Source organism: Suncus etruscus, chromosome 5, assembly GCF_024139225.1.
Source record: "Suncus etruscus isolate mSunEtr1 chromosome 5, mSunEtr1.pri.cur, whole genome shotgun sequence".
NCBI classification, from domain to species: Eukaryota; Metazoa; Chordata; class Mammalia; order Eulipotyphla; family Soricidae; genus Suncus; species Suncus etruscus.
The window spans coordinates 5,997,080-6,007,079 of record NC_064852.1 but is presented as its reverse complement, the minus strand read 5'-3'; the positions used below and the strand labels follow the sequence as shown (position 1 = coordinate 6,007,079).

Here is a 10,000-nt window from a genome sequence, read left to right as displayed (position 1 = left end):
AACTGTTCTCCCCAAAACAACAACAACAATAACAGCAGCAACAACAACAACAACTGATAAAACTGTCAGTTCTGATCATGAGATTTTCTACTACATGATCTTTCATCGACCTGTAGTGCAAGTCTTCTAGCTAGAATGTTTTCTACGTAGGACGATGCTGTCCAATGGTACTGTCAGGTGGATTAGGTGACCTAGTAAATATTCAAATTGTATTTTAACTAATTGATTCAATTTAATGTTAGCTAAATTAATGTAAATTTAACTTTAACATGTAGTTTAATTTTTCTACTACTTATAGAAAAATTAAAAGTAATTTAATTTACTTTCTTGTAACCACAGTTCTTCAATAAAAAACTATGAAACGCTTTTTGTTAATTTACCGCTAACTGTTTTTACCTTAGGGAAGCCATGCAGTGCCAGGAACTGAACTCATGGCCTTGGACTTGAAACTTATGATTAAATGTCGTGTCACAGGAAAAATATGAGGTCGTTCTTAGAGGAATCTGCTACCATTCTTGTTTAGGGTTTACAATTCCCAGCATACAATACCTAATCTGAATTACTTTTTCACCCCTTTTAAATTCAGCCTGTTTTCTCTTTTCATTTTGTCCAATGTATTCAAGTTTTACTCATTCCTCAAGAACTTCCCTGAAACCTCTCTGCCTCAAAAGTAGTGAATGATCTTTGAATCCACAATTAACCTCTATCTTTGCTGCACCAGAGGAAATTCTTCCATGAGTGGTTTATAAGGTGGAATGTAGTTTTCTTTTAATTATTTAATATCTTCATTTAAGCACCACAATTACAAACATGTTTGTACTTGGGTTTCAGTTACAAAAGAGGGTACCCCTCCCTTCACCAGTGAAATGTTCCCACCACCAGTACTCCCATCTCCCTTTTTCCTCACCCCTGCCTGTGTGTACTCTAGACAGGCATTCTACTTCTCTCACTCATTGACATTGTCATGGTAGTTGTCAGTGTAGTTGTTTCTCTAACTGAATGCACCACTCTTTGTCGTAAGCTTCATACTATGGGCAGGTCCTTTCAGTCCTCATCTCTATTGTCTCTGTATTATTACCATACTGTCTTTTATTTTTCTTAAGTTATATAGGTGAGTGAGACTATTCTATTTTATCTCTCTCCTTCTGACTTATTTCACTCAGCATAATAGTTTCCATGTCCACCCATATATAGGAGAATTTCATAACTTAATTTTTTATGACAGCTGCATAGTATTCTTTTGTGTAGATGTACCACAATTTCTTTCACCACACAGTTGTTGTTGGGCATCTGAGTTGTTTCCAGATTCTGGCTATTGTAAATAGCACTGCAATGAATATAGGTGTGTAGAAGGCATTTTTGCATTTTGTTTTTGTGTTACTAGGGTATATCCAGTTTTTTGAGGAATCTCCATTTTGTTTTCCATGAAGGCTGGACTAGCCAGCATTCCCACTAGCAGTGAACGAGAGTTCTTTTCTCCCCACATTCCCATCAGTACTGATTGTTCTTATTCTTTGTAATGTGTGCCAGTCTTTGTGGTGTGAAGATGGCATCTCATTGTTGTTTTGATTTGCAACACATGATGATTAGTTATGTGGGGAATTTTTTAATGTGCCTTTTGGCCATTTGTATTTCTTCTTTGACAAAGAGTTGGTTCATTTCTTCCCCCTACTTTTTGATGGGTTTAGATTTTTTTCTTGTTAAGTTCTATCAGTACCTTGTATATCTTAGATATTAGCCCCTTATCTGATGGGTATTGGGAGAATAGGTTCTCCCATTCTGTGTGTGGCCTTTGTATCTTCATTTCTATTTCCTTTGAAGTGCAGAAGCTTCTCAGCTTAATAAAATCCCATCGGTTTATCTCTGCTTCCACTTGTTTGGAGAGTGATGTTTCCTCCTTGAAGATGACTTTAGCCTCAATGTCATGGTGTGTTTTATCTACGTGTTCTATATGCCTTATGGTTCAGGGTCTGATATCAAGGTCTTTAATCAATTTGAATTTGACCTTTGTGCCTAGAGTTAGATGGAGGTACCAGTTCGCTTTTTTGAATGTGGCTGACCAGTTTTCCTGCGGGGTCCGGAAGCCCCCCAGGGGTCCCGGCCAGCAGGAATTAGCTGGGAAGACTTCTCAGACAACCGCACTCCTATTTTGCTGGGTAGAAGAACAACCACACCTATAAAAATCTGAGAGAGGTTAATAATAAAGACCTAAGGCAATATCTCACTGCTCAAAGGCAACTTTATTTGACTACAGCTCCTTCTTATATAGTGAAGGAGAAGGGGGGCAGTACAAAGGTGATGTCAGTCATACTTTTGGCGCGAAGGCCCATACAAGGCAAGGATATATTTCAGGCTTCAAGGAACAAAGAAAGTAAATCATGTTCTAAACAAGGAAGTGGGCAGTGGGCTAGGGGGCTGGATGACCTTCAAGTTATGAAGAACGTGCTGTTTCTATGGAAATTTCTAGTGGCCTTCTAGCTGCATTCCTAATTGCTTGACTATCAGGAGGTGGTGCAAGATGTGCTTGCCTCAGTGATCTTGAACAGACAATGTAGCATACACTTATTGATAACAGCCTAGTTCACTCCGAAATGTGGTCTTAAGGAGTGGGGCCTTGTTTCTGATAACGGTACCAGGCAGCTTTGCTCTCCTCCGGGCTAGAGTTAATTATATCCTGCAGCTGCACATTCCTTTCTCTTTAGCTCAAAAACTTACAGCAAGACTGCAAATAGCTTTTAGGTGAAAAGCTGGACTATGGCAGAAAGAACAGCAAAATGGCCTCAAACAAGTCACAGTCCCCAACATTTTCCCAGCATCACTTGTTAAAGAGGCTTTTCTTCTTCCATTTTGCATTTCTTGCCTCTTTATCAAAGATTAAGTGATCGTATGTCCAAGAGTCATTCGCTGAATACTCAAGTATATTCCATTGTTCTGGGCATCTGCTGTCTTTATTGCAATACCATGCTGTTTTAATGACTATTTATTTGTAGTGCAACTTAAAATTATGAAAATTGATACCCACAATCTTCTTTTTTCCTATGAGTTGCTTTAGCTATTCATGGGTGTTTATTGTTTCAAATGAATTTCAGGAGTGTTTGATCCATTTCTTTGAAGAATTTCATGGGTATCCTTAGGGATATTGTTTTGTTTCCTAATCTACAGATCTAGTTTGAGAGATCATTAAAGTTGGACTTCAATATCACATCATATTTGTCTCTAGCTGCAATAGGCAATGCCTATAATTACAGGGAGTGTCTATAATATGGATTTAAACTAATTTCTACTCATTTAGTTACACCTTTTTTATTGAACAAATATACTTAAATCTTGACAATTTCTTTGACACAATTCTGAGTGCTGGAGATGAAAATTTAATTGACAATATGATGTTAGTTAAATCTGTGAAGGAAAACATGGATAATAAAAAAAACCCACAATAGTATATCATCCTTTATAAGATAGTGCGTTTCTGAAAATTGCATCAAAAGTAACACTTAAGTAGACATGTAAAGAAAATGAGGAGCTTGACCAGGGAGACGTTATACTTTTGTTCTATCTCTCTGTATGTATTCTTTTAAAATATATTTTCTTAAAGATTGAATTAAAGTGTATAGGTTATGAATAATAGGAGGGTATGCGGCATGGGATTAATAATAACAAAGAGTAAAGAATATGAGTTGATTATTTACACTGCAATATATACTTTAGATAATATCTCAAAATGTATGGTATGATTTTATTATTTTAACAGTTCTTTTGATTTTGAAAACCAAAACAGAAAAAAAGAGTATTATCTAGTTTGATCAAGAAATTTTGTTGAAGATAATTCAAAAAGTAAAGAGGGTATTAGAGAACAAGGTTTACAACAATTTTGGAAGGAATTCATGGAAGTACAGGAAGCCAGGCATAAAATTCTTAATCCTCTTTACTACTAGACTCTACCACTGGTAAATTCTGAACTACCACCACTGCTAGGAGTCCATGCACTTTCAGGACTTCAAACCTTCCTCCCAAATCTTTCTGCATCACCTACTCAAAGGAACAGAGTCAAGGCTAAGAAAACGTAATTGACAATATTTGGGCTGTCACCTTGAGAATTTAGGACCTTGATTAGCAGTTTCACCAAGGCTTGTGATGTGTGGGTACTCAGAACAAATGTCGTGCCCAAAATTGTCCTAAATCACACATAAGAACAGGGTTGAAATGGAGAATTTCTGGACTCTCTAAGTTTTGGAATTCATTGTTCCTCATAAATTCCTTTATCATAGACTGGTGGTAGAAGTGAGAATGTTGAGCAAAGTACTTTTTTTCAATTACAAATACTTGGGTTTTTTTTTAAGTATTAAGTGACATGCTCCATGAATGGATATATGGATGAGTGGATGAAAGGATGAATGAATGAAAGAAAAAAGATTATGATGTGACCTAAAGACAGAAGTGGATGATGTAGGACATTTTGATGCTGCTGCTGAAAGTTTAGTAAATATATCAAAAATTAACACTATCACGTCATGCTACTTAACTACATTATAATAAATTAAAAGAAAAAGGAATGATTGTACTGTGTACAATAATTTCCTAGACTCTGGCCAAGTAGAAGTAGGTTGGCAAAACAGTCTGTACCGGTACATAAATATGATACTGCATTTAATATATTCTCATTCCAGGTGGTTCCTAATATCACTTATGATTGCATGAAGAGGGATCTCTACAGAATTCCTGAGAACATCCCAAGATCAACCAAGAAATTGGACCTGAGCTTTAATTCCATAAAGCGTTTAAGTAGTCATAGTTTCTCCAACTTCCCAGAGTTACAGGTGCTAGATTTATCCAGGTAATTAATGAGCTTTTACAACTGCACATGGTAAGATAGTTATTGCTTTATAATTTAATGTTCGAGCTAGAAAGCCTGACTGGTAGAATCTCATCCCCCTTTACTTACCTACTAATTCAAAATATTTCTTAGCTACTCTATGACTTTGGTTTTTTTTTTGTTTGTTTGTTTTTTTTTTTTTTTTTTTTTTTTTGTGCTTTTTGGGTCACACCCGGCAGTGCTCAGGGGTTATTCCTGGCTCCAGGCTCAGAAATTGCTCCTGGCAGGCACGGGGGACCATATGGGGTGCCAGGATTCGAACCAATGACCTCCAGTATGAAGGGCAAATGCCTTACCTCCATGCTATCTCTCCGGCCCCTACTCTATAACTTTGAGCCAACTATTTCCCTTCTCTAGGTTCCACTGTCTTCTGTGAAATAAAGAGTAGAACAAGGAACATAAACTAGTAAAAATTAACTAAAAAAAGGGGGGGAGTGGAGAGATAGCATGGAAGTAAGGCGTTTTTCTTTAATGCAAAAGGTCATTGGCTCAAATCCCGGCATTCAATATGGTCCCCTAAGCATGGAGCCAGGAGTAACCCCTGAGCACTGCCTGGTGTGACCCAAAAACTAAAACAAAACAAAACAAAAAAAAATCTAGTGAAAATTATATTTGGGAGTTTTATTTTAAATTAGAAGGGAAAATGGACTGAAACTCTTACATCTCCAAATATATTGACTACTTGTAATATGTTCTAAAATTTTCTAGGAAATGAGATTTTGATACATAAAATACAATCTCAATAATCAATATCTCTGATTGCTGACAGGTATGGCCTTGGTAGCTCTTAGAAATATATTGAATGTATAGAACAGCACAGTATTCCATGTTGCTTTGTTAAGTGGCCTGGCCCAGTTTGCTGACTATAGCCAGGAGTAACCCCAGAAATTTCTGAGTACTGCTTGGGAGTGCAGGAGGAAGAAGAGAAGGCTATCACTTGAAAAAAATACCATATTAAAATGTTTAGTAGCATGTTACGGGATTCATCTCAGGCAGTTAACAAATGTTACTTGATTGTGATTGTGTATTGTAAGCCTATGAAAGGAATAATAATATTGTGTATTCATAAGCTATATGCAATTTTAACAAATTTAACAAAATTTGAACTAAAATGTTTGTGTTGCTTCTGAGTACCCTATAGTGTATTTGGTAAACATCATAAATTTTGTTCAGGATACACTCAGAAAGGACACCTTTGCAAAGTTTAACCACTGTGCACTTATGGAATGATCCAGAATCTATCATTAGTTCACTATTGATCAGATAAAAATCTTTCTTTTAAGACACCTCTATTGATATTTTAGTAACATGTGTTCTATATTCTTGGGGTAAAATTTGAAACTATTTTCTAGTCTGAAAGATTTTACCTTGTAATTTTCTTTCTTCACAATTACATCTCATATTTAGTCACAAGAATCCAAAAAACCTTGCTTGTCTCTCTGTATTCTAGACATGGAAATTATTTCTCTTGATTCCTCTATGCACCAGGGTTGCCACCTGTCTGGAAACTTTTGTCTCTATCATTGCTCTCAATTCCTTTTCTGGTCAATTCTTGCTCAATTTTAATATTTTAATAAGTGCTTTCTGAGAGAGACATCTGCTTTGACCCCTTGCCTATAGTCACCACTATTGAAATAAATTGTTTTTACACACTTTCTTCCACAAAACTCATTGATGTTACATGTTGACTTACCTTTGAATCCAACTTGTAAATATCTAGCTGTTGTATATTAATAACTTCATAAACTCACAAACCCTAAATGTACCTGCAATTTTGTGGGGGGGGCATCATATCTGACAGTTCTAGGGGATATTCTTGACATTGTGCTCAAGAATTACTCCTAATGAGCCCAGGAGACTATATATATATATACACACACACACACACACACACACACATACATACAACATGTAACATCTGTGTTGAGTTAGGTAGTATTGATATTTCATGTGTAATTTTATTTAATATAAGAAATTTACAATGAATTTCTCTTTTCTTGGTAGTTGTGAAATTCACATAATTGAAGATGATGCTTATGAAGGCCTACACCATCTCTCTGCATTGATACTGACAGGAAATCCCATCCAGAATTTAGCTCCTGGAGCCTTTTCTGGACTATCAAACTTACAGAAGCTGGTGGCTGTGGAGATCAAACTAGAATATCTAGAGGACTTTCCCATCAGACATCTCAGAACCTTGAAAGAGCTGAATGTGGCTCATAATTTCATCCAGTCCTTCAAATTACCAGATTATTTTTCTAATCTTCCCAACCTGGAGAACTTGGACCTATCCAATAACAGGATCCAAAATATTTATCAGAAAGACTTAAAAGTTCTACATCAAACACCCCTACCCAAACTCTCTTTAGATGTGTCCAGGAACATTTTAGACTTTATACAACCAGGTGCCTTTAAAGAAATTAGACTCCATGAATTGATTTTCAGAAGTAATTTTAGAAGTAACAGTATCATGAAATCCTGTATTCAAGGCCTGGCTGGCTTACAAGTTGATAGCTTGGTTTTGGGAGAATTTAGAAATGAAAGGATGTTGGATGATTTTGATATATCTATATTGGAGGGGTTGCATAATTTGACCTTTAGGGAAGTTCGAATTGCATACTTAAGAGGTGGTCCAGAAGATATTGCTAAAATATTCAATTATTTGGAAAATGCTTCTGCTATATCTCTAGTGAGTCTATATCTCGTTGAATTCAAAAAACTTCCTAAAGATTTCAGGTGGCAACAATTAAAATTCATTCATTGTAAATTTGAAGAATTTCCTGAATTAAGGCTCACATCTCTCAAAAAGTTAGTTTTTAATTTCAATAGTGGTAAGTTTATGTTTCGTAATGTTGAACTCCCAAGCCTCGAATATCTTGACCTCAGCAAAAATGGCATCAACTTTGGGCATTGCTGTTCTCAGGAGCAGTTTGGGACAAGCAGACTAAAGTATTTAGACCTGAGCTTCAATGGCCTTATTACCATGAGCTCAAACTTTATGGGATTAGAGCAGCTAGAATATCTTGACTTTCAGCATTCTAATTTGAAGCAGACTAATGATTTCCCAATATTTTTATTACTCAAAAACCTCATTTACCTTGACATTTCCTATTCTCAAATCCAAGTTGCTTTCCATGGCCTCTTTAATGGTTTGGCCAGTCTCCAAGTGTTAAAAATGGCTGGCAATTCTTTTCTAAATAACATCCTTCCAAATATTTTTATGGAACTGGCTAATTTAACTTTGCTGGATATTTCTAACTGTCAACTGGAACAAGTATCTCCAGGGGCATTTGATTCAGTCCCTAGACTCCAGTTGCTAAATCTGAGTGGGAACAACCTCTTATTTCTTGACACACTTCCTTATAAACCTCTCAGTGCCCTCCAGGTTCTAGACTACAGTTTTAATCGGATAGTGGCCTCCAAACAACAAGAACTGAAGCCCTTTCCAAGTAATCTCACTTTCTTAAATCTCACTCAGAATGACTTTGCTTGTGGCTGCGAACATCAGACTTTCCTGGAGTGGCTCAAGGATCAGAGGAAAGTCTTGGTAAATGCTGATCAGATACTGTGCACATCTCCTTTCGACATGCAGGGCATGCCCGTGCTGAAATCAGAAATGCAACCTGTCACAGACCCATGCTCTCATCATTGTGTTGGTTGTCACTGGACTTGTAATAGTTGTGGTCTCGGTTCTTATCTATAAGTTCTATTTCCACCTGATGCTCCTTGCTGGCTGCAAAACCTATAACAGAGGCGAAAGTGTTTATGATGCCTTTGTTATCTATTCGAGCCAGGATGAGGACTGGGTAAGGAATGAATTGGTGAAAAACTTGGAGGAGGGAGTACCTCCCTTTCAGCTCTGCCTTCACTACAGAGACTTTATACCTGGTGTGGCCATTGCTGTCAACATCATTCAGGAAGGTTTCCATAAAAGCAGGAAGGTTATCGTTGTGGTGTCTAAACACTTCATCCAGAGCCGATGGTGTATCTTCGAGTATGAGATTGCTCAGACTTGGCAATTTCTAAGCAGCCATGCTGGCATTATCTTTATTGTCCTGCAGAAAATAGAGAAGTCTCTGCTCAAGCAACAGGTCGAGCTGTACCGACTTCTTAGCAGAAACACATACCTGGAGTGGGAGGACAATGTGATAAGTCGGCACATTTTCTGGAGACGGCTCCGGAAAGCTCTCCTGAATGGTAAAACCTGGGTTGGAGATGGAACAGAGTGTGCAGAAGATAGCCAGCATGACGAAAAAGCCCCCCTCTAAGTAGAAAAAGCTCTTGAGATACTTGTTCCCCAGTTGAACCAGTTTCTTGTTCTGGTGATTTCTGATGATTCAGTGAATCATAAGATACACTAATTGTTGATCTCATGGAATTTATGGCACCGAAGAAAAGATCAACTTACTAGCATGCAGATTCTGCAGAAAACCGTTTCAATGAACTCAGTCAAGGAGTTCCTGACAGGGAAGATGAACTCCTTTTATACCTCATCAAGTGGAATTAGAATGAAGAAACAAGTACCACGAGACAAAATTTCAGGTGGAAACTACTTTATTTTTGATGTTGGAACCAAATTAAAGAGGTTTGGAAAGTCAAGTAAATTGGATAGTTGATCACATTTTGTTTCTCTATTAAATACAATTTAAATTCTAAATGATGACTCAGAAACCTGCTGATTCAGATGCTCCCTCCACTCAACACAATTTTTTTTTTGGCAAAAGTTAAAGACTTGTAAGTTAAAATGTAATCATAGGACATGCTAAGAAATGGCAGGGTATTGTGTGTATTGCTCATCAGGTTGCCTTATTTACAAGAATACTGGTCATTTTATTGCATGCTTTATTTAATAGTGACCCTTGATATATTCTTGGTTTTGTAAATTCTGTTCTTTTCCTATCATTATCAATTTTAATTATAAATAAGGCCACTAGACATGACTGGAAATATGCAGATACCATTAACTGCTATCTTTCAGGCAAATATGTAAAATATGTAAAATATCACTTTGTCACTGGATGTCATTCTATAAAGTTATTACCTACTAAGTTATGACTGCCATAAAGGAAGTATTAAAATAATTTAATTGAAAGAGGCTCTTATTGTAACAGAAGAAGTTAAGTCTAA

General features: G+C 36.7%; 1 protein-coding gene across 1 annotated transcript in view; it reads left to right on the top strand.

The window, feature by feature from the left end:
• TLR4 (toll like receptor 4) overlaps positions 1 to 9,153 on the top strand; it is an 11,389-nt gene extending 2,236 nt beyond the window's left edge. Inside the window, 3 exon segments of the mRNA XM_049774135.1 lie at positions 4,668 to 4,834; positions 6,878 to 8,479; positions 8,481 to 9,153. Of these exon segments, the coding sequence (XP_049630092.1) occupies positions 4,668 to 4,834; positions 6,878 to 8,479; positions 8,481 to 9,141 (2,430 nt within the window). The 3' untranslated portion in view covers positions 9,142 to 9,153.
• Positions 9,154 to 10,000: the final 847 nt, after the last annotated feature.